General features: G+C 38.2%; 1 protein-coding gene across 1 annotated transcript in view; it reads right to left on the minus strand.

The window, feature by feature from the left end:
- Positions 1–24699, minus strand: part of Aspm (assembly factor for spindle microtubules) — a 43822-nt gene that overhangs the window by 15232 nt on the left and 3891 nt on the right. The window contains exons 4-17 of the mRNA XM_055624744.1: positions 21109–21213; positions 20733–20879; positions 19355–19600; positions 18438–18505; positions 17232–17373; positions 16526–16656; positions 15639–15814; positions 14248–14393; positions 14078–14163; positions 13044–13265; positions 10465–10672; positions 10230–10372; positions 9410–9538; positions 8212–8406 (exon numbers count right to left, since the gene is read on the minus strand). Coding sequence (XP_055480719.1) covers positions 8212–8406; positions 9410–9538; positions 10230–10372; positions 10465–10672; positions 13044–13265; positions 14078–14163; positions 14248–14393; positions 15639–15814; positions 16526–16656; positions 17232–17373; positions 18438–18505; positions 19355–19600; positions 20733–20879; positions 21109–21213 — 2144 coding nt within the window. The remainder of the gene's footprint in view (positions 1–8211; positions 8407–9409; positions 9539–10229; positions 10373–10464; positions 10673–13043; positions 13266–14077; positions 14164–14247; positions 14394–15638; positions 15815–16525; positions 16657–17231; positions 17374–18437; positions 18506–19354; positions 19601–20732; positions 20880–21108; positions 21214–24699) is intronic.

The following is a 24699-nucleotide window of genomic DNA, read 5'->3' on the forward strand; positions in this document are numbered from 1 at the left end:
TTCTTGTGTTTGTTTCCTGGAATGCCATTCTCTAAAAGCTCGCTGCAACGTGACTGCAGCTTTGGTTTGTAACTGCAACTTGCGTCGCTTCCACCTTCTGAACATAAACTGGATTACAAGGGATGAAGATTTTAGCATTTTAAATCTTTGTTGATCTTGTTTTCTTCTTAAACAGGCACGCCAACGTCTTTGAATTGTAACTGTGGCCCAAAGGTATTGTTTGTAAGATGTCAGCGCAATTTTCATTCTTATCCTAGACTGAAGAATGACTGAATAGTATTTCAACTTCAGAAACTGTTTCCTGGTGGAGTATCTTCTCCAGCAAGCCTGAGAAAGGTAATAAAGAGAAAAGAATAAAACAGACATAACTTTCTGAATTTAACACTTGAAAATGCTCATTTTTTTTTTTTTTCTAACATTCTGCTTTAAAATAAACATGCAAAGGGCTGTAAAGATGGCTTGGCCACGCAGGTCCAGAGGACCTGAGTTTGGTTCCCACAACCGACATCAGGCCATCCACAATGTTCACATGTTAAAATATTCCAAAAGGAAAGAGAAAAAGAAAATGCACTGAGCAGTTCCATAATGCTCTATACATGAAAACTGATGGCTCCTGAAGAGTAGTCATTGCAAGAGGCGCGCCAGAGAGTCCAGACATGCTAAGTACACTGGATGTTGTGAATATGCAAATACCATGTAATTTTATAACAACCTTGCTCTTACACAGAATTTTGGCATCTGTCAGGGGCCTGGAACAAATTCTCTGTGTATGAGACATACAGGTGACAGTATATAAAGACGAAGAAGAAAATGGCTATAGTATTACTAGCCCAATAAATAGGGCTGTAAGCCTCAGGCTGATGCACTCATTATTCTACTGTATGACCTATGTAACCAAATCAAACTGAATATCCTGGTAGTGACCTTGTCTAAAATACTACTACACTGTTAAGGGTTTCGTTTATTAATACTTTCTGCGTTGTTCCCTACTATATCCTCTTTATTCACACATATTAATAAAGAAGTACAGAGGCTGGTCCCTACAGCATGGTCCTTTGTAAAGACCCCAGGCTTAGTCTAAGCACACCTACCCAAAAACAAGGTGAGTTCAGAAAAACATGCATTCTGTTGACTCCCTTGCTGTAACACTTACTGTCTTTTATCACATGGACATTGCTCTTCAAGACAAGATGGTATGTGTACCATATTGTCTATCTGCATAACAACATGTGTACAACTTGTACAAAATGGCGATGAAAGTCATTAGCTATTTAGAAAGTTTTATGTTAGCATAACTGAAATAAAGGCAAAGTAAAGCAAACATTCTGCTTAAAGTTGCAAATACTAGGCTTTGTATCTACTCCCCTTATAGATATTTATTGGTAAAATCCTCAAAATAAAGAAATTGAGGAGTAAGTGTAGACAGATAACTTTGCGGTTGCTTCAGTATCACCTGTCACTAAAATGCTAATGAACTTTATATTAGAGAAGATAAGTTAATCTTCTGTCCTAACAGCTTTACTTAACACATGGACAGTTTATCAACATTGTGTATGCCAAATAAGAGTAAATAGCTTATAGTACTAAAACCAGCAAGATACCAGCACAAAAACAGACATATGGATCAAAGAGCAAACAGAGGAAAAAGAAACCTGTGTACTTGCTGTCATCAGATTTTCAACCGTGGTGTCAAAACATTAAAGAGGCCCACTTCAGCAAACATTGCTGGGAAAAATGGAAATCTACATATAGAAGAGCGAATCTAGACCTTTATCTCTCACCTCATATGAAACAATTCAAATGAACAAAGCCGGTAATGTAAAGTCTGAATCTGATACTGCCCGAGGCAGCTTTCACTGAAGTCCTGTGAAGCACTTCAGATACAGGCACAGGAGAGGGCTTCTGAAATGGCCCAGCTCAGGAGTGAGAATTGCCAGGTGGGTTCACAACAACTCAAGAAGCTTCTTCTCAGCCAAGAACATAAGCAGAAAGAACAACTGCAAAATAGGACAGAGTCTGTCGGCTATACACCTGATAGGTGTATAGGTTTAACATCTAGAATAAATAACTCAAAGTTGTAAATACCCAAACTCCAAGACGTCCAATCAGAGAGTGCACAAGCAAATTAACTAAACAGGCAGTTTTCAAAAGAAAACAAATGGCCAATAAATACATCCTCAGCCATGAGGAAAATGAAAAGCTTTAGATAATTGTGCTAAATTTAAAGTACTCAGTTTAAGTAGCTAAAGGACAGTGTAGGAGAGAAAAGAGCAGTATAGTTCATGTGCTAAAAGTGACTGCCTACCCAGATTACTGTATCCAAAAAAACAGAAAACAAGCTGAAAGAATTCCCGACCACTAAATCACTCCTATGTAAGATACCTACAGAAAGTCTTCAGACTGAAGAGAAAGAAAAACTCAACCAGGAAGCTTTTGGATAAAATAAACCATGCCTGAACAGAAGATATGCAAATGAAGAATAGGAATACAAAAGACAGCACAAGGCCATCTAACTGGCAGGAATTAGCACAGACCTTTCAATAACAACTCTGAATGTTAATAATGCTATTAATTCCCCAATGAAAAACTGAAGATTAGGAGACTGGATCCATTTACTTGCTGACTCAAAAAAAAAAAAAAAAAAAAAAAAAGATACTTTTTTCAACCACTAATTGATTTTTCTCAACCACTAAAGACTGATAAATTAGGTGAAAGGATGAACAAAGTAATTCTAAGGAAATGAAAATAGGAAACAAGCAGGTTTCCCTCCATTCTCTGACAAGGTAGATATTCTAATTCTACACTTACATTCAGCTAACACAGTTGTACCTACTGTCTCCCAACAAACTCCACTGGATATAAAAATACAAATTAATCACAAACACAGTAATAGTGGATGACTTCACTATCACACTCTTACCAACAGACAGGTCATTCTGATAATATATACATCAAATGGACACAACAGACATATATAGATTATTCAAAACCAAACATGCAGAGTACACATTTTTCTCAACAGTTCCTGAAACATTCTCAAAAATACATCATATACTAGGACGCGAATACAGTAAAACCAAAATAATTTATTATATTCTATATCACCTCAATCGAACAGAGCAAGAGATCGACAGGAAAAGAAACTGCAGAACTTATACAAAATAATGGGAGAGTGACTACACTACTGATGAATGGGTGCTGCATAGCTACTTCTTCTAAACCAATACATGCCTTCTTGAAGGGAGGTTAAGAGTCAGGAAGTAAATAAAACTCACAAATCTCAGGAGCTCCTGAAAATTACAGGATTCACAAGGCTGCTCCCTGAGGTTACAGAGGCAATAATATCTAGGGCAAGGAGATTCATCTTGTTGAGCTGCCTTTATGTTGTGTAGTGAGCTCCAGAAATTCAGGTTTCATGAATCATCATGGTAGGCTGAGATTTTGCTTATGCTGCACCTTTGAGTCAACCATATTCCTTCTTACCCATATGTCTATAAACTCCAATAAACTCAATGGTTCTTTAATTTACAGTACGGTGGAATCTTTTGGTCTATTGTTGGTGTACTATTTGGGGTGAGTAGACATTGTTAGGAAAAGTCACAAAACAATAGGTCATCAAACAAATTAAGGAAAGTAAGTTTGGAGGGAAAGAAGAGGGCTTCTTTGGGAGGTATGGGAGAAGAAAGTAGTGAGAGAAGAAAATAATTATTATACAAAGAGACTGGTTTTCCAATAACTGGAAAAAAGTAGATGAATATCTAAGCTCAATGAAATTTTAAAGATTAGATACACACTCATGGAAATGGCCTGAAACCCCTGCACAGAGGTAGCCTATGGCAGTTCAGTATTCAAGTGGGCTTTAGTAATAGGGACAGGGACTGTCTCTGACAGGAAATGATTGGCCTGCTCTTTGATCACCTCCCCCTGAAAGGAAAACAACCTTGCCAGGCCACAAAGAAGGCAATGCAGCCACTCCTGATGAGACCTGATAGACTAGGATCAGAGGGAAGGAGAGGAAGACCTCCCCTATCAGTGGACTGGGAGAGGGACACAGGTGCGGAAGAGGGAGGATGGGACTGGGAAGGGCGGAGGGAGGGAGGTACAGGGGGGATACAAAGTGAATAAACTGTAATTAATAAAAATAAAAATATTGAAAAAGATTAGACAAACAATTTAACCAGGTCAATAACAAGATAAAAACAATATTTTACAAACAAATTTAGGGATGGAGAGAGGGCTCAAGAGTTAAGAGCATGTGCTTTACTATTGCATAGGACCTGGTTTGGGTTCCAAGAAACCACATGATAGCCTACAACTGTCCATAACTCAATTTCAAAAGAAATAATGTCCTCTTATGTCATCCATGGAAACCAGGCACACACATGATACACAAACCTACATGAAAACATATACTTTCAATGTATTTATAGGCCAATCTCCTCAATGAAGATAGACACAAAAATTCCCAATGAAATACTTGTAAACAGAATTCAAGAACACATCAAAAAGATGTGTTGTACTTAATATCCTCTTTGAGTATTCCAAATGCTCTATGATTTCTATTCAGAATTTAGACTTAATAATAAAATACATTTGCTCTGTAAAATATCTGCAAGGAAGTAACTGACAAAGACTGAAACCCAGCTACTAGCTGTTCACAATTCAAGTGAAGTTACAGAGCAAAGCTAGACAGACAAAAAGAATTAATGGAACAGAAAAGATACTAGAGAAAAAACAATACATAGAATAGCTTGATTCTGACTGCAAAAAACAAACAAACAAACAACCCCAAACGTTACAAAGGTAATTGGACAACAGGGAAAACAATGTCCATTTCAGCAGATCTTCCAGCCATCATCTCCATGTAAAAGAGGAAAAGTATAGCACTGGACAGGAACTCATGGATAGGGCCACATTCCTTAAATAGTTAACAAAATAAAATGTGTAAATTATAAAAGAAAATAAACAGCCTTTCATCAGAGAGAAATAAGCTCATGGTTAAGAAGATAGAGTACATCCTGTCAGCAGTGTTCTAACAGCTGGACTATAAAAGGCCCTCTACTGAGTCTACAAGAAGACAGATTAAAAAATTAAGACAGTAGAAATAACACTACACAAAAGTAATTTCCATGTTTCCCTTTCTCCACATCCTCTCCTGCATGTGTTTTCACTTGAGTTTTTGATCTATGGAATATTAAAGGCATTTTGATTTGCATTTCTCTGATAGCTAAGGACATTGAGCATTTCTTTAAGTGCTTCTCAGCCATTCAATATTCTTCTGTTGTGAATTCATGGTTTAGCTCTGTATCCCATTTTTTAATTGGATTGATTAATTTCTTAGGTTCTTTAAAGATCATCTTAAGTGAGGTAACCAGATAATCATACTATAATCTACAGACCCAAAGAAGCTAAGTAACAAGAAGGGCCCAAGGGAGGGTGCCAGAGTATCACTCAGTAGGAAAAACACAATAGACAGCAGAAGAGGATGAAGAGAGAAACTGGGCAGGAAATGGAATGGGGAGGGATACAAGGGTAGGGATCAGATGTGGGGTGAACAGAAGTGGGAGGAGAGGGCTTGAAGAAGAAGAGACACCGGGGAAGGACATTTCTTGGTCAAGCTGGAGGCCTGCTACAGGGTAGGCTTCTTGGAGAATATGGGTGTGATTCTAGCTGAAACTCCTAACCAGACTGTCTTCTGGAAGGCTCCAGCCAAAAGCAGCTGAGGAAGGTTAATGCAGGGAGGGGTACTCTCCTTTTCTGTGGGGAAAGGGAGAGAAGAAAGAGAAGGAGGGGAATTGGGAGGAGCTGGAAGGAAGGGAGGGAGGGAGGGGTCACCCTCAGGATGTAAAGTAATTAAACTAATATAAAATTTAATAAAGAAATTTGTATTCATCTTCAGTAAGCACTGAAATTCCATGTTAAAAAAAAAGTAATTTCCAAAATGGATGATGTTTCTCATACTATCAATAAAATGCAAATTAAAACTGCTCTGGATGTTACTACATATCAAAGTTAATAAGAAATTTTCCAAGTATTTACATTAGTTTGAAATTACTTGCTGTGATACTCTCCATTGCACATTTGCAAGTTTCTAGCAATATCTCCCAAAAATAAAATACAACACCAGGACCGCTACACCCTCAAAAGGAACTCCACAGTTGTGAAGGGACTCTAGCCAGCATGGTGGTTCTGGTAGGCCTTGTTCTTCCCTATTCCCTCTGTCTTGATAAAAACCTGCTAGATTACATTCCATAGGCTAGACATTAAGGTCTACTCTTATTTGGCTTATTTGGTAGTCAGCCTCCTGAGGCTGACTACCAAATCCTAGCTATGGAAGTATTGAAGTCCAGCAATCAAAATCCCCCACTTGGCCCACCTAATTAACATGCCCAATTAAAATTAAACACCTCACCCTAACACAAGGTTTTCCCTTTACAAACTGCCATTTGTCTATAGGCCACTTATGTCTCCTCTCTACCCAGAGGCAATCCTTTGTCGAATTTCCCCCCAACCCCATCCTGCCCCCAATACAAATATCCCTTCCCTCTTTCCCTTGTTTCCTTCCACCTCCTGTCTTTGTTTCTTACTCCTTGCTCTTTGTCCCTCTAGGGCAAATAAATCCCTTTTGTGCTGAGAACTTGGTCTTGAGGTGTCTTGTGCAGATGGGTCCTTTCAAGCTGTACTTCTAGTAAGCACTGAGCAGGATGAAGACATGGTCACACTAAGAGGCACATTCAAATAGCCTTTACATTAGAATAGTTCAGAACTGGACTATCAAAGGTCCATCAACAAACTGAAAACTAAGCCACAGCTTACTCAAAGCACTGATAATTCTCACAGATGCAATGATAGTAAATGAAAGAATTTATATAAATTTGAATTCGAAAAATGGCACAACTAATTTATATGGCTTTAAAGAGATATTTATGAAAAAGGGATGATTAGTATAAAAGAGCCAATGGTCACCTGGGGCTCGGTAGAAGAGTGAACTGACTGTGAAGTAGCTTGTAAGAGGCCAGTCATATTCTATTTCTCAGTAAAGGAAGCAATTACATGGGTATTCATTTTCTGAGAAACCACAGGCTCTGTAATGTTATTGCATGCCATTTCCCATGTGTAATATTTCACTTTTAAAAGGACTGAAAATGAGACAATTTATTAAGCTCATTAGCAGCTGAGTGATTTTTATTTTCTAAAAGATGTACTTATAGGGTACATCTTCACTGACACGAAGAACGAACTTAAATAGAACACCTCACAAATGCTGTTAGAATTCATTATAAAAATTAATTGTTTTCCATGTATGGAACTTTTTTAATCTTTTTTATTTTTAAAAGAAAAATAATACAGGCATTATATTAGGCAGCGGTAAGCACGATTTCTGCGACAAAGCAAAGGAGCTAGAAAGGAAAATGTGCCCTTTTCTCAGGAAAAAGAAGTTCCCATGACTTAAAGTAAAGGAGAGTGGAAAAACTTGGCATGTCAACACTTCCCAAGGAGTCAAAGATTACTAAGCTGTAATGTAAAACAAAGACAGCAAGGGGTATAAAGCTCTAACTGTATGAAAGGAGAGCATTCCCAGATAGCAAGGAGGGCTCAAGTGCTTAGTTAATTAGGCAGTCAGCCCCTGTATCCTGAGTTTCACGTCCCTGAATTCAAACTAAGGGCAGATGGAAAATTTCCGAGGAACAGAGCAAGCCTGGACTGACCATGTAAACACTTTCCTTGTCTTTTTCCCTAAGCAATACAATGTGACTACAGTCCATACTAACTTACACTGTACCAGGCCCTATGAAGAAGCTTTAGAGGATTTGAGGTATAAGGGAGGATATAGAGAAGTTATATGAAAATGCCTCCAGAAATAGGGTAGCAGGAGGGAGGGAGAGAGGGTGGGACTGGGAGACGAGGTGCGATGGGGCTACAACCAGGATGTAAAGTGAATAAAAAATAAAGTAGTTAAAAGAAGAAGAAAAGGAGGAGTAAAAGAAGGAGGAGAAGAAAAACAACAACAACAAAGAAAAGAAAATGCCTCCAGATCTGGGTATCTGCACAGGGTTCCAGGACCAATCCCCTCCTAACACACTGATAGACAACAATATTAGAAAAAGAATCTTGAGATATGGTCACTCAAAATTCTATTGCATATTTCCTTCTTTGCTAAAAAAATGGCATAAAAATTGTGGGCTTAAATATCATTCCAGGATATCATACCTGAATAAGCAATGCTGATTTCCTTTGAAGTTTGGCCAGTTTTTCATTTTTCAGCATCAGCAACTTCCTTTGTGCAGTGACTCTTCTCCACCATTTCTGAATGACCTCAGCTGCCCTGACTTTTTTTTGCAGTCTTCGTCTACTTAGAAAACTGAGAACAACTGACTGAATAATTCTAGCAGCTTTATCTCTTTCCTTCAATGAGAGAAATTTAAAAAAAGGAAAACAAAAATTGAATTATCACTTTAAAACTTTATTCTTTGTAAAACAGTCATATAGAAAGTATCAGCCTAACAAATTATTATAAAGACTCAACCAAGGCCTGCTATTCCTTTCTACTTGATATTTCTTTGAATATTATTATATAGTAAGGTCAGGATTTCCATACCCATTTCCATTCTACATAGCATCTGCCATTAAAATGGACCATATTCTATGATTTAATTTAATTTACAGTGTATCTACTAATAGATAGGGCTGAACTTATCTCAGAGGACCCAGTAAATGTTTCCACAGAGCATGAGAGACTATTATCAATAGAAGGTTTATACTAATTAAAACAATAGCATAAAAGAAAGATCTGAAAGCTGAAAGAGGCATCTCAGGATCATCCTTGTCAGCCTAGCAGCTCCTGAAATGCCTGTGAGGACCTAGAGGATACTATATAGTGCTCCTAACAGAAAGATAAATATGGATGCTATCAGCACAGTAGGAGTGGGAAGACAGCCAGCAGAAGCAAAGAAGTAGTGATCAGATTAACTAATAAAATGTAACCAGAACTGTATAAGTTTCTTTTAAATTAGTCCTTTGTGATGGCTCATCATGGCTGACAACATAACTGGATCTCAGAATCATGGCAAGATCCAACACTCAAGCCCAAGCAGCGCTAGAGCACAGCGACTCAAAGCATGACTGAGACATTGAGAGAGCAATCTCTGCAGACAGGGTAGACTGCAATGGAAAAGAGAGAGGTGAGGCAAGTACTCCTAGTTTATTCTTCACAAGTCCACAAGAAGTTATCTATGGCCTAGAGCAGGGTGTGTGGCGGGTAGAAAGAGGATGGACGATACACCAGTGTACTATATTGATATCTCTGCATCCCCAAACTACGTGTAATTAATAATTTTATCTCAACTACATCTATTTGTGAACATTCATTGGAATCCTGTGAAATACTGTTCTCATTTTCCACAATTACCTGATGGTGTTTCAGGTCTCTTTTTAGTTTATATTTTCTCCATGTTGCCTGGATAAGTCGGGCAGCTCTTATTTCTTTACGGAGATCCAGAAGCCTTGCACAAAGAAATGACAAGTAGGTAATAACCACCTAAGGAGAACAAAAAAGAGGAAAGCAGAGAGTCAGGAGGGAATCATGACTTACTATTACCCTCTCAGCTGCAGTAAGACCAATACTTCAACCAAGGACCATGCACGGAGAGGACATAAACCACCTGTTCAAAGCAAGCCCATTGGCTGCTCAGATTCCACGTGGGCTCACTAGTAAGGGGTACAGGGGCTGTCTCTGACATGAACTCAGTGGCTGGCTCTTTGATCACCTCCCCCTGGGAGGTGCAGCCTTGCCAGGCCATAGAGGAAGATGATGCAGCCAGTCCTGATGAGACCTGATAGGCTAGGGTCAGATAGAAGAGGAGGAGGACCTCCCCTATCAGGGGACTAGAGAAAGGGTATAGGGGGTAAAGAGGGAGGATGGGTAGGATTGGGATTTGATGAGGGAGGGACTGCAGCAGGGATACAAAGTGAATAAATAGTAATAATAATAAAAAAAAAATCAATAAATATTTTCTGAAAAAAAAAAAAAAAAAAGCGATAGTAGCCAGGTGTTGTGGCGCATGCCTTTTAATTCTAGCCTGCTGGAGGCAGAGGCAGGCTGACCTCTGAGTTCAAAGCCACCCTGGTCTACAGAGCAAATTCCAGGACAGCCAGGACTACACAGACAAACCCTGTCCCAAAATATAAAAGAAAACAAAACAGTGATTATGAAGAAATCATTCTCTGACCTTTTCGTCTGGAATTGTATTTGACATGTCTGAATGGTGAATCATAGCAGGTATTCCTCCAAGATCTCTAGCTGCAGATCTCACCACGTGAAAATTTTTCTTTTCATTTTCTAGAAGCTCTTTGTATACGTCTGGAGTGTTTTCTATTACACATACAAGTGACAAAGAGATGACTGTAGCCAAAAATCAGACATGACAAAGAAGCAGAAGACTTAATTAAACCAAAGGGACTAACCATGATCCAGTGCTTCAAGAGACAGATTCAGACAGCTTCCTTCAGATTCGGATGAAGAGTTCAACACCACTGAACCGGTCTGTGCACAGGACACGGACTGAGTGGTACGCTGGCATATAGCATCGATAGGCACATAGCATGGGTGGTAATGGTGGATCAGATAGCACAGCACACGGCCATCTGAGAAAGACACTGTAAAATTTTCCACCTGGGTGCAAACATCAGAGAAGCAATCAGTTCCTCTCAGATACTAACATAAGCATGTTTTAGTCTTTTCTTTCCTCATAAAAGCTAAACGTATACTAGCTGCTAATGCAGACAGCATCAACACCATAGCTATAATGAAATTCTTAGTTCCTAAATACAGAGGTAGGGCTTGAAAACACTATTACTGTCCTTGCCTGGTTAGCAGCTCTAAAATAGGACTACCCTTCCCAGAACCTCAGAACGACTTTCTTTTTAAAACAGAGAGATAGGGTTAGAAACCCAGAATATTATGCGATGGCAAAGGCAAACACTGAACTAATGCAGCTTCAAGCCAAAGAGCCAACAGGATTGCTGCCCCGCACCAGAACACAAAAGAAGGGCAGGGAAGAATGGCCTTTAACGAGACTATGGGCTGGCCAACACCTTCTAGACTTCTGGCCTCTACAACTGTTGAGAACGTAAAGCTGTATGTTAAACAGCCAGGTGCACAGTAATGTATACAGCAGTCTTCGGAAAACTCTGAATTATAGCCAATCCTCATCATTCATGTATATCAAATTAAAAAAAAAAAAACAAAAAAAAAACCACGCACCCATCTCTTAATGAGTTAACTTTCAACATTTTCATCAACCAAGAGCATGGTTTATTTGTTTTAGGGATGAAGTGACATTATGCTCATGGCCAACAGCACTTGGACAGATGGCAAAATGAAGCCTCTTTAACAAGCAGTTAACCTGAAACACAACAGGCTTCCCTTAGGAACGCTACCAGTGGTTCAGTACTACATTTGAGGATGATTTTAAATGACAACAAAAAGAAAAGAAAACAGAAGCAGAAAATATGAAAAACATATAGACCATGGAAGGTATGGGAAGAGTGGATGAAAGAAGGCATGTCACCCTTCAGCCTCAGCATTTGTAGTGAACACTAGACAAGCTGCCACCATTGACCTCAGGAACAGAAATAAGCTTCAAGCTACTCACTGAATCGAGAAGTAATGATTTGTCACATCTTTGAGACTGAAGGATCTGATTAAAACATAGTAGGCCACCAATACGGCTAACAATGTTTCCAGCAACAATGTCTTTGAGGTGCAACAACTCACCATATCCCTAGTAACATGCAATCTGTACTAATCTATTTAATATTCCTTATCAAGGGGGTTATATGTATGTGGGAAAATATTTATACTTAAAAGTACATACCATTGTTGGTATAATGTTCTTTTGAAATGTATACACCTTACCCTTGTTCATTCAAATGCTGATTTCTTTCCCCTACTCTATGGTTTCAATCCTCTGGACATTTCATTGTGATACTTATTCTAAGCATTACCTGTCTCAGCTTTGTGTAAACATGCCAAAATAAAGCAACTAGCCACAATGTTGAGCAATAGAAAGGAAGCAGGAAGAGAGGGAGGAGCCAGAGGACAGGAAGGTGGGAGGCAGAGGAGGAGGAGAGAGGGGCAGACAAGAGCTGGGAGAGCAGAGCTGAAACAGAGAGATCTTGCAACGACGTGGAGAGATGGACTGGACCTGATATATCAATAAATGCAAACATAATGTGGGAAATCTAAATGTTAGGAAACTATGAGGGCTTGGAGATTTAGGATGGAGTAACTGTTGCCCAGCATTGAGTTCTAGGTTAATTAAATAAATCATAGTCTCTGTTTGGTGATTTGGTTATACAGCTGTTTAGGATTAACTGCAGCGTTAATAAAAGATAAACCAATAGTAAATATTAATTGTCACCTACAACATACCATATAGAAAGTTATCATCAAATTATTATAAAGACTCCATCAAGGCCTGTTATTCTGTTCTACATGATGTTTCTTTGGTTATTACTGTAAGTAAGGTCAGAATTTCCATATCCAATTCTATGTAGCATCTGCCATTAAAATTACTCTTTAATTTTGTGGACAAAATGACACACATTATAAGCCTAGTCAGTCATTCCTCCTCCCTTGCTATCACTGTATCACCCCCTTTCCACAGCCCCCTTCTGATTAGTGTCAAATACACGTCTTTGTATCCATGCATATATTTATGAATATATTGCCATATATACATATTTAAATCTACAGTTATTATAGGAGAGAAGACACGCAACATTTGTCTTTTCTCAAGGTTTTTATATTCCTTGGTGATAAAAGAAATTATTGCACTGTTCAGCTGGTTATAGGCTGTATAACAGGTTATACAGACTATGAGATAATAATCATTCTGTTGAGAAACTGCTAAAAATGGATGTGCAGAGTATGTGTGTGTATGCAAACATGCTAAATATTTAAGGAATAAAAAAATTATACATTTCTACTTTAGCTAAGGCTTAAAATGGCCTTAAAAAAAAAAAAAGACAAAAAGACTAACCTTTATATTATAGAAGGCACAAACGGCATTTACCCAATCCATCAATAGCTTCACATTGTTACCATAGTGTTCAAAGGACCCACTGTTCCTTTTGTCTTTTTGCTTATTAGCAACAGCTTGAGAATGGGATGTCAGTGCAGATATTGCTGTCTTTATACTGTGCGTGCGTTTTAGAAAGTCAATTTCTTCCTTTAAATGGTCTAAATTAAGGGAAATATCCACCTGAAAAGCACAAAAAAAGTTAAATACATGTTCACGTTTTTCCTATTTCATTTTTAGCCCACAGAAACTTAAAAAATCAGAAATGTTAACAAAAGGGGCAGGAGTCTTCATGGGGACATAAAGGGCCTACTACACACTTAAGAAGACCTAAGCACAGATTTCACATCCATGTCTAAACCAGATATGGCAGCACATATCTGTGATCCCAATTCTAGGTGAACAGAAACAAAAGGATTCTGGGGACTTGCGGACAGCCTGTCTAGACAAATCAGTGAGCAGTAAATTCAATAAATCATCTTGTGTCAAAAAATAAAGTGGGCAGCAACTAAGAAAAGAGCCCACCATTGACTTCTTGCCTCTTCACACACAGAAAAATGTATACACCACAAACACACACACACACACACACACACACACACACACACACACACACAGGATTTTTTTTTAATCCAACAAAAACTAACTAAAATGTGTATTTAGCACAAAATTATACTGTTTAATGGCAAATAGTGGGACATATAAATGATAAAAATGTTTAATGGTTAAAAATACAGAATTTGGGTCTGCATTAAGCCTGGGTTCTTCTTAGATGAAAACTTTAGCTTAAGTTCTTTTCTGAGGGAGGAAGCTACATTTACTTTTTGGTAGCATAAAAGAAGATGAGAAAACATGAAGCAATCATCACAGGACCTAGGACAGATTAAAGATCAGAAAGTGGTAGTGACTATTGCTGGTCTTTTTTTGATTGAAAATGATTTTAGTAAACAGCATTCAAATTTGACTTTTAAAAAGGTAGGCTAAAGATAAAGTACCTGAAAAGCAAATGCTATTTTCCAAAGCAGCCCCAGTGTTTTCTCTCTGTGCCTGTCCACAATGTCCTTAGACAAGATAGTGTTTCCTACAAGTGAAAGGCATTCCGTTAGCACAATACATGCTCACGCCAAGGTTCGGCATGGTAGTTTTACTCCTATTCTGTTTATACCATGTTCATCAGTCAGTTGAACTCCTCGGGATTTGAGAACCTGAAGAACAATATCAACATTGTGCATCTTCTGAACTCGACTTATTGCAGGAATCCTAAGTTTCTCGGATAAACTCCAGTTCTGTGTCAAAAGTTCCATGGCTCGCCTAGCAGAAAGAAAATTTTTGATGAAACTTCTACATAAAAGTGTCCAAGAAAAAGTTCATTAAAGTTATTATCCATAAAAGTCACAAGACTATAAACACATTAAAGACAAAATGACTCCCAGGAACTTTTCAAGTTTCCATTGTTTAAATTAGCAAACAGAATTATTTTTCATTTTAAGTCTGGAGGTTTGAGCTCTACAAATACATAAGAAAGAAAAACACAAGACACATACAAATAAGAACAAACAGGAAAACAGAAGATAATGAAGAAGGAAGAAGTTTGGGAGGAAAATGTTGGGCATTTGTATACAACAAGCTAATACTTGTTTCTCTTAGTCATCAAATAAATCCCATAATTAGGCATTAACTGCTTTTTTTTTTTAACAGAAGGAACCAAGACTTAGAGAAGTTAGTAAACTCAGTCACATAACTAGCAAGTAATGACAGAAGGTGAAAGGTGAAAGCTGAAATGTTCTATCAGTTTCCAAGCCATAGAAGATCACTACCTACCTAAAAGAAATATATCAGAATTTGAAATCCAATTTATAATAGACAAATACTATTAAAACCAGCCTGCAGAGATAAGGAGTTTATGAAGCCATTGCAATATTAAGTACTCAAGAAGTTACACCGGTTTAATGTTCTTTGTGACTCCTCTTCTGAGACAACAGGAGTTCCCATTCATAGACCCTACTCCCATAGCAGCAGAGAACATAAGGATGTGTGGCATGACTGATACATCCTTTTTCTCAAAGAGAAAACTAAACATTTTTAAAAATTTGAATTTATTGTATTGTAAAATATTTAAGTATTAATACAGAAAATGATGTTTTATTATTATTATTTTTTATTTATTACAAATTATTCACTTTGTATCCCAGCTGTAGATCTCTCACTCATCCCCTTCCAATCTGCCCTCCCTCCCTAGTCCACTGATAGGGGAGGTCCTCTTCCCCATCCATCTGACCCTAGCCTATCAGGTCTCATCAGGATTGGCTACATTGTCCTCCTCTGTATCCTGTATCCCCTTAGGGGGAAGTGATCAAAGAGCCAGCCACTGAGTTCATGCCAGAGACAGTGCCTGTTCCCCTTACTAGGGTACCCACTTGGAAATTTTGCTGCCATGGACTACATCTGTGCAGGGGTTCTAGGCTATCTCCATGCATGGTCCTACCCCTGGGCCCATATATATATAGGTTCTGTTGCTCTCCTATCCCATCAAGTAAATCTTTAACTTAAACTTACACAAGGCGCACCCCACATTGCAGGTCCACAGCAAGGTTCGTAACAGCAAAATCAAATTCATCAAGAGGGGTCTGAACATGGCTCACAGGTAATCCCAATAAGCTAAGGTGACGAGAAAGGTCGCCTTCACCACTTAGGAAATCTCGTGAAAAGGCTAGAAGAAGTTCTTTACTAGCCTACAAACAGAAAGCAAGTATAATGTTTCAATATTATACACTTTATTTCTGATAAAAACCATTCTGTGCTTATAGAAATAATATCAGAATTATAAAGAATCTGGCTATAAATGTGTTTCACATTTCTAATTTAAGACCTTGTGTAAAATTGTTCAAATTAAATACAGAAGCTAATTTGATAACATATGACTTAAAATAAAAAAGAAAATTTCCTCTCAAATTAATTCTGTAGCAGCACAGCCTAGTTCATTTTTTCAAGTCAAAATTAAGAGTAAAACTGAATGGGAAACTATCATTCAACTAAAACCAGGCATTTTAAGTCAAAGGATATGACTTAAGACAAAAATGAAAGCCGGGAGATGGTAGCTCATGCCTTTAATCCCAGCATTTGGGAGGCAGAGACAGGCAGATCTTTGTGAGTTCAAGGCCAGCCTGGGTTTACACAGTGATTCCAGGATAGCTAGCGCTACAGAGAGAAACCCTGTCTTGAAAAACAAAACAAAACAAAAAAGAGAAAAATGAGACACATATTCATGGATAAATCGAGTCCTGCACAGGAAAAAGGAATAAAGAAGGAATCACTACATAAACTCTCGTTCCTACTCCACTTCAGAATATGTTCACATGGAGGTGTTTTATGATAGAAAACATGCCACCAAAGCAAGAACAAGTTCTGAAAGGAAAATATGAGATAGAAAATGGAAATGATACCTTAAATTCAGCATCTTTACAAAACAGACAAGGATCATGATCAATAAGTCTGGAAAGTTTAGCATGATCAAGGAAACAGACCAACAACAGTAATTTTTTCAGTGTGAACTTAGACAAAGCTGCTTCGTGACCTTAAAGTACAAACAGAACAAAACAAAACAAAAGTAAGTTTATCTGTGAAAGGCAATGATCATAATAATTTAGCAAGTCTAGTAGCAAGTACACCTAAATCACCATGTACTTTTTCTTAGTAATTTACAGGTATGAAACTAACAAATAATTATCTTAAAATATTCTATAAAATAAAAGGATATCTAACAAATAATAACAAGTAATTGTTATTTGTTAAATAATAATTAACAAATAATTAGAGTGTACCATTTAATATGTCCAATCCATGGAAGAAACAACACAGTGACAGCAATGACATTTAGCTTGTGTCATTCAGCAGATACTTAATGAATCATCCTAGGTGCTGCATAGTTAGCAGCAAACTAAGACAAATAGAGTCCACACAGGACTTACAGCCTACAGGGGTGAGAGGATGCATGCGGATCACAAGAATAAATAGCGATGGAGGGGGAGAAATTGAGGGTAAAAAAAGCAAAGCTAATCAAAACAGAGACCTATTTAAATTGAATTTAGTAAAATCTAAAGTAACAGGAACGACGAGAAGCCATCTCGCACAGTGTGCAGAGATACTCACCATCTCGAAACAGGAGGGGGACAGTGGGGTGTCTGTATTCAGCTGCTATATCAGGATTCCAAAGTAAGCGATTCAGAATGAACATGGCCAGCCCTGTGACATCACTGTTGTCTGCCAAAGGGATAAGTTCTCCATAAACTGTCTGCAAAGAGAAGAAGGCAAAGCAAGGCCAGGGTTACACCAACCATAAAGAGGAGGAGGAAGCTATGGGAGGAAAGCAAACTGCTGTCTTCTAAGGAACAAAAAGCAGTACAAAAGTGACATGGCTACTAAGTAATGTCCTTTGACTGTGTGTGTAACCTGTGAGCATGTCTACTGTGTCTAATAAATTCCAAAATGCAGAAAGATAAGCTTACTCATCTTCTGAGAAAACCCTTTTACATTTCAATTTTTCTCTCTCAAGGTATAGGCACATTGCTCAAATGTAACCATTCTGTACTCTGCTGCTTTGTCACTAGAACAAGGTCCTCTAAATCAGCTGAGCAAACCTCACATGAACTCAAGAGACTGAAGCAGCAAGCACAGGGCCTGCATGAGTCTGTATCAGGTCCTGTGCATATACTATAGCTTTCACTTTAGTATTTTTATGAGACTCCTCAGTGTGGGAACCAATGGATCTCTGATTCTTTAGCCTGTTCTTGGGCTCTTTTCCCTTTGTTGGTTCACCTTGTCCAACTTCAATGTGATTATTTTTGTCTTATCTTAATATATTATATTATTGTTATGATTTGTTACCTGTAAGAAGCCTGTTCTTTTCTAATGAGAGACAGCAAGTAAATAAATCTAGATGGGAGGAGAGGAAGGGTGGAAATGGGAAGAGTAAAGGGAGGAGAAACTGTAACAGGGATATACTGCATGGGAAGAGAATCCACTTTCAATAAAGAAGTAAAAAAAAAAAAAAAAAAAAAGAACAAAAAAAACCTAAAAATAATAATTGTTGATAATGATAATAAAGTAGGTCAAAAACTTCATATAGAATTCATAAGCAAATGACTTTGAAACAGTATGCTAATAACTTGTAAGGGCAGGATTTACTCACCCAGTAGTATTTGTTAACTAGTCTTATATTTATTTTATGGAGGATGATGAATCAATTCAATTAACTGACTTAACTATCCTAAGCAAAGACCCCATTTTATAAAAGAGTGTGTTCTACTGAAAGCATATAATTTTTTAAATGAGGTGTTTCCAAACCTGAAAACTTACCTCCAGGCCAATTCGCAGCCACAAAGGATTATATGACAAGAGCCAATTCAGGACTTTTTGGCGTTGTCCTGAAACATAGGTTAAAAGTGTGGATCACTAAAAAAAGACAGTAAATAAATCTCTACACAGAATATCTATAAATATCAATTATAATTAATAAATAAACATCTACAGTAGAAAACAGACACAGTGAGTTATATTTCCTAAACATATGATTACAATTATTTTTGTGAGTTTTACACAGCAAACAAACCAGTATCTCATGGAGATGGATGTACAGGAAGAAACTAAAAAAGCCATCTGAATAAGGTAAATACACATTTGTTGCACCAACATTCCTGACAGCCAACACGGGCAACCAGTCTCAGAGCCTATGACAGATGAATAGATAAAACAAGTACTTGTTTCATCCAAGTACAGACAAAGCCACCCTGAAGCACAGACAGACAGACAGACACAGATACACACAGAGACATACACAACAGAGGCATATTAATCTATCCTCAAGAAAGGTAAATCTTGCCATTTTCTAAAGATGTGAAGGAGATTAAGTAAAATAAGCCAAGGAAACAGACAAATTCTATACAATATCACCTGCCTGTGTCATCTAAAATTATTGCAACCACAGCAAAGAATGGTAGTTGACATGGTCAGGAAAACTATACTGCAGAGCTGAAAATTACTGAGTTGATATTATATGCCCTTCATACTCACAACAGACACACAGACAACCATACACACTAAGGTAACTGTGGATGTTACTTAGCTGTACCATTACTCACTGCACAAGCTGTAACTACATCACATTTAAATATATATATTTTTGTCAATTACCCTTGACTAAAACTCACGAAAAAGTAACACAAAATCTTCACAGTATTTTTAAAGAACGACTCCTGAGAGTCCTATAATCTTACCAATATCTTTCCAGAGGTGTCTATCTTTCCGAACAATTAACCGCCCGAGTTCAATTTCAATTTCAAGTTTTTTAATAGCTTTAACCATTTTTTCAGATGTAAACAAGGAGCAAGCTGTACGACGTAGTCTGTTCAGCCTGCAGCTGGCTGTGTAAGCTCTGAGAGACGCTTCATCTTTTGTAGGGGCTTTTGGGACACTTATTTTATGTTGGTTTTCCATTCCCAGAACAAGGGTGGCAGTGTTCACTGGATAAAAACGAGAGGACAGTGCATCTGATTACATATCATCTCTACACCTTGCTAAACCCAGCAACCGGATGCACATGAGACGCTTAAAAAGCATCCTGAATGCTCCCCTCTGAGTGCTCCCCTCTGACAGGTCTCACTGTTCCCTAGGCGGCTTTGATGCCACCATGGCAACCTCTCCTCATTAACCTCACACAGAACATCAAACACTAGCTGTTAACTCAAGACTAGTCAGATGGCCTCCCAACATGTTTCTCTGTTTTCAGATCTCTAGGAATAAAAGGTAAGCTTCTAAGAAATATAATTTAACTTGAATTTTATGCATGTGCTTATTATATGTATGTGTGTGAGCACGTGTGTACAGATGTTGGTGGCAAGAAGAGAATCCAGGGTGTCACTCCTCAGGTGCACTCTGCCTTCATCACTGTTTTTGAGACGGTCTCCCGCTGGCCTGGAACTGACCAATTAGGCTAAGTTAGCACACAAGTGAGCCCCAGCGATCTGCCTGTCTTCAAGGGCTCAGCAATGTTCCTGGCTGCTTTTTGTGTGGCTCCCAGGAACTGAACCCAGGTTCTCATGTTTTCATAGCAAGCGCTTTGCCAATTCAGCTGTCTCTCCTCCTGTATCTGGGGTTCTATAAAACACATTTTATTTTAAGGGAAAAAAGGAAGAAAAAAAGCACTCAAAATTTGGCTATACTTCTTTTTGAAGAAAAAGAAGCATAATGGCAGAAATACAATTCAAAGACTCCTTTAATGCAGACATCCCACATGTCTGTCTGAGAAACGCGAAGCAATATTGTGTGCAACCACAGTGAGGCAACCACCACTTTACAAGGAGGCCTACAGTAGCTTAATTGGTTATCCTCTCAGCCTGACACTGCCCCTGTAATTTCTATGCCAGGGCAACACTCAAGTTGAGTTTCCATCTCCAGAAGATATTCCTCCAACTCTTTCTACCCTGTGCACACCCATTTCTTCCTGCAAAATAAACACTAGGATGTTTTTAAACGCCTCACAAATCGGCTTCCTGGTTCCTCATTATAACTTTCCGGAATACTCCTTAATTAGGACAATGAGCTAGTAAAACATGAGTGAGCACAACACAGCACTTGTAACTCGAGGACGCTTACCTTCAGAAACGCTTGTTTTCACATTGAAGTCGTCAGGCGTTAATACATAATTGAGCCACCAGGTAAAGCCCTGCTCCTGTTTTTCCTTCCAGCGTTCGTCATAGAACATGTTCTTTGCAGCAAATGGCATTGGGTGTCTAGGAATAGCTAAGGATATAATTAATGCATCAGAAATTTTCCTTTAAATAATTATTCAAAAGAGACCAAGAGGACTTTTGTACTTTAGCAAAATCATTTTTAAAACACCGAACAATATTTGCTTTCACTACTTGCTGGCGAGAGCTGTAACCTTGTGAAGTGTGATATATGGTCAAAGCAAAGGCTAAATGCATTATTCCCGTTATCCCATTGCTTGATAAATACAATGAGCACTTGCCTGCTTTTAATGGTTTTATAAAGGTCAGATGAGACTGTGCTATTCCAACAACGGGTCGTGTCCTTTTCTTTGTTTTAGAAAGAGGCGTTTTTAAAACTAATGAATCTAAAATAACATAGAAAATACAAAATTAAAAAATAAAATTAATTCTCCAAATAGTTAACATATTTGAAAATTAAATTTGAATTCTTCATAATCATATTCATTTAAGAGATAACTAATAATGACTATGTTCTAGGTGCTAATGCATGAACTTCAGAAATCAACCAGCCAACAGCTGGTTGATGAGGCTGTGGCTAGAGCCCTTGCTGCTCTTCCAGAGGACCCAGGTTCAATTCTCAGATCCCACAAGGTGGCTCTCTACCACTGTAACTCCAGCTCCCAGGGATCCACTGTCCTCTCTGGCTTCTATAGGCACTAGGCACGCACATCATCCAGACACATACGGAGGACAAAACACTCATCCTCGTTTACTTAAAGAACAGCATCTGCAAGTACAGCCTGCAAACACTTAATGAGCTACAGAAGCTGCCATCCTGATGGAAGCTCAGTGTAGTGCGTGCATAATTCCCGACCACACTGCATACAAGGAATTGTAGCCCTGAACCACATGATTCCAGTCCTTAGGCAGTTGTCAGCGTTTATCAGGACCAAAGGGCTTCAGAAAGTCCTTCTGAAGAGGAACTCAACAAGATTCGTTTAAGGAATATGGCCCACCAATGAAGAAGCAGTAAGGATGAAACTAAGATTACATGTGAGGAACTGCAAAAAGGGAGAGTTCTACAATACTAATAACAGCAGCGACTAATATTTAAATATATTGTGTTCAGAACCATGAAATATTAAATTCAAAGTCTTACACAATTATCATGATAGATTATGACAATAAATCAGAGTATTATTATCCATGATTTATATAATTAGTATACTGGAGCTTAGAGCAATTTTGTAGTCAAAGTTGCACAAGCTTGTAAAATCAAAACATTTGTAACTCTCTCTAAATCTAGCAGAGAGGCCTTAGTGGGTACTGCTTCAAATAAACAGGTTTGAGCAACCAAATTTCACCGTCATTTGTGTATTTATTCATGAATTTGTAGGTCAAATTGGATATTTCCTTAAAAAAAAAAAAATCAAAGAACATATTTGTTTAGAGCGTATCTCTATGAACAGTGAAGCAGTGTGACATCACTAACAGGCACGTGCAATTTATTTATATTTGAAAATGTGCTAGAACTGCATAGTAGCCTCCAAGTTTTGCTGTGCCAACGTGAATAGTCATTAATGGTACAACTCCTCACAAAGGATAGCAAAGTGATTTCCTGCTGTTCCTCATGGCATCATTTAAGGGTGGCCACTGTGTGTTCTCCATTTACCTAGCCTGACAGCCTTTGATTCTGCAGGAGTAGTTAAGATAGTTTAGTCTTCTTACTCTATGTATCTTACTAAGATTTGTTGGTTTCTTGGCAATTCACGTTCTCACTTCGAGTTTTAAAAGCTCAACTTCTGTTAATTCTGCTGCCTAATGAATTTGCTTCTAGGAACATTTTCAAATATAAACATTTAGAATCAGAGCTGTTTTGGAATTTACATAGAAAGGATGGGAGAGAACCATAGTTAAGGACAATTCCAAGGTGTTTGTCCCAAACAATGACAAATTTCGCAGCCTTATTCACCGAGGTCTTAATAAGTAAGAAGGATTTGGCTTTTTATAAAGCAAGTGAAAGACACTGCTGGAGTCAACTTGAAACGACATATTGACTACAGGATTACATATTAGGAGCCCATGCTGACAACCATGCACAGGAGGAGGAATACGCACGGCTGGCATTCAGAACTATGCCATGTGATAAGGGTATAAAAGGAAAATGAAAAGTATTCTTATCAGAAGCTTCCAGAACACCTACAAGGGGACAACAGCCAGGATTGTAGGAAGGCAAGAAGACTAGTGACAGTAACAAAAAATATTCCAGGAAGAGAGAGGTTCAAAATTTTAAATAGTTTGCAAACAGATGATTCAAGGTGATTTCAGAAGCAGCAACTATATTTACAATTTGGATACCATCGACCATACCCCTGCAGGCTGTGCTTCAGTCTCCTGCTTTTCTTAGGCAAAACCTAAAAGAATCAATATTCTCTGAGTTACGTACTTGTAGTTTTTTTCTGTAGAAGAATTGATATTCTGAGTTATGTACGTCTTTGTATATTTTTCTGCCTATGGGCTATCCTTGGATTAAAGGGTATATGTTCTGAAAGGTGCATGTACTGGCAATTTCTAGTTCCTCCCCTATCTACTGGATGAACCTCCATCAATTTTGAGTACTGTACAGGCATGTTAAGTCAATGATCATAGGTTTCTGGGGACACGTGCCATCTGGTGGTTTGAATAAAAACTATTCTGCATAGGCGCATGTATTTTAACACTTGATCCCCAGTTGGTATTGTTTGGGGAGGTCCTAGAATCTTTAGAAGGTGTAGACTCAGCCGAGAAAGCACATTACGGGGGCGGGCCATAGGTTTATGCCCTTGCCCCACTTTCAGTTCACACCTTCTCTTTGCTTTATATTTGCCGTTAAGTAAGTAATCTCTCTGCTCCCTCTACCAGCTGAGTGCTACCATATCTTCCAGGCCATTATGAACTGTCTCTCTTAAATTCTAAGCCTAGATAAACTCTTGCTTCTAAGCTGCATTTCTCATGGTATTTTCTCACAAACAGAAAAGTAACTAATAACTAGCCTAACGAGGGGATCACCTGTACTTCTGTTTCCTTAATGAAAATGAGGTTCACAACACTGCAATACGGTAGGACCACAACTCCACTGCTAACTGTGAACTCTGGGAAAACCACCCAACTTTTCAATGTACCTACCTTCTCATCTGTAAAACTGAACTACAGGTAAAGCCAACATCAACTTCATGAGAACATTATCACTACGAAGGGAGGCCATAGTAAAGCACATACAATTGACTCTGACACACAACTGCTTAGTAAATAGTAGCTACTGTAATCTGACATGGTGGGAGGAAAGAGGGCCTCGGAAGGAAAGACAGGGACAACGTAACTTATAACAACATGGAATATCAATATTTCCAGCCAGAAAAATTCAGGCTGAAAAATGAATAGGGACTTAATAGCAGTAAGAAGTCATGAAGACCCACAGGTAATGTTCAGGCATAGAGTAGACAAGTGAGATTAGCTTAGACAAAGGTGAGGTGTTTGTTAGAATCTATCTGGGAAGGACAGGGTAGGAAGGCAGGTAAATAAAGTGATTCTGAGAATTAAGAAATTCAAGCTAAGTAAAGGATAGAAATTTCAGGTGGGAAGATGAAAACAATGGTGAATTGTGAGTGTTAGAAAAGTGTAAAAATGGTGGAGTTTGGTTAAAAAAAAATGCTGGAATCAGAGATGATGTCAACCTGTACCTGAGAAGCTTTTAGGAGAACAGAACCCACAGATGCTGGAACTAAAAAGCCAGGTTACTACAAGATTCTTCTACAAGAATTTTGAATTTTTCAGATTAGTCATTGGAAAAAGTTAACATGAGACAAGTTCATTTTCAGAATAATTATTCACTGCACCAAGGAGAGATAGGA

The sequence above is a fragment of the Psammomys obesus genome, unplaced genomic scaffold (assembly GCF_907164565.1).
Source record: "Psammomys obesus unplaced genomic scaffold, mPsaObe1.curated_primary_1811, whole genome shotgun sequence".
NCBI classification, from domain to species: Eukaryota; Metazoa; Chordata; class Mammalia; order Rodentia; family Muridae; genus Psammomys; species Psammomys obesus.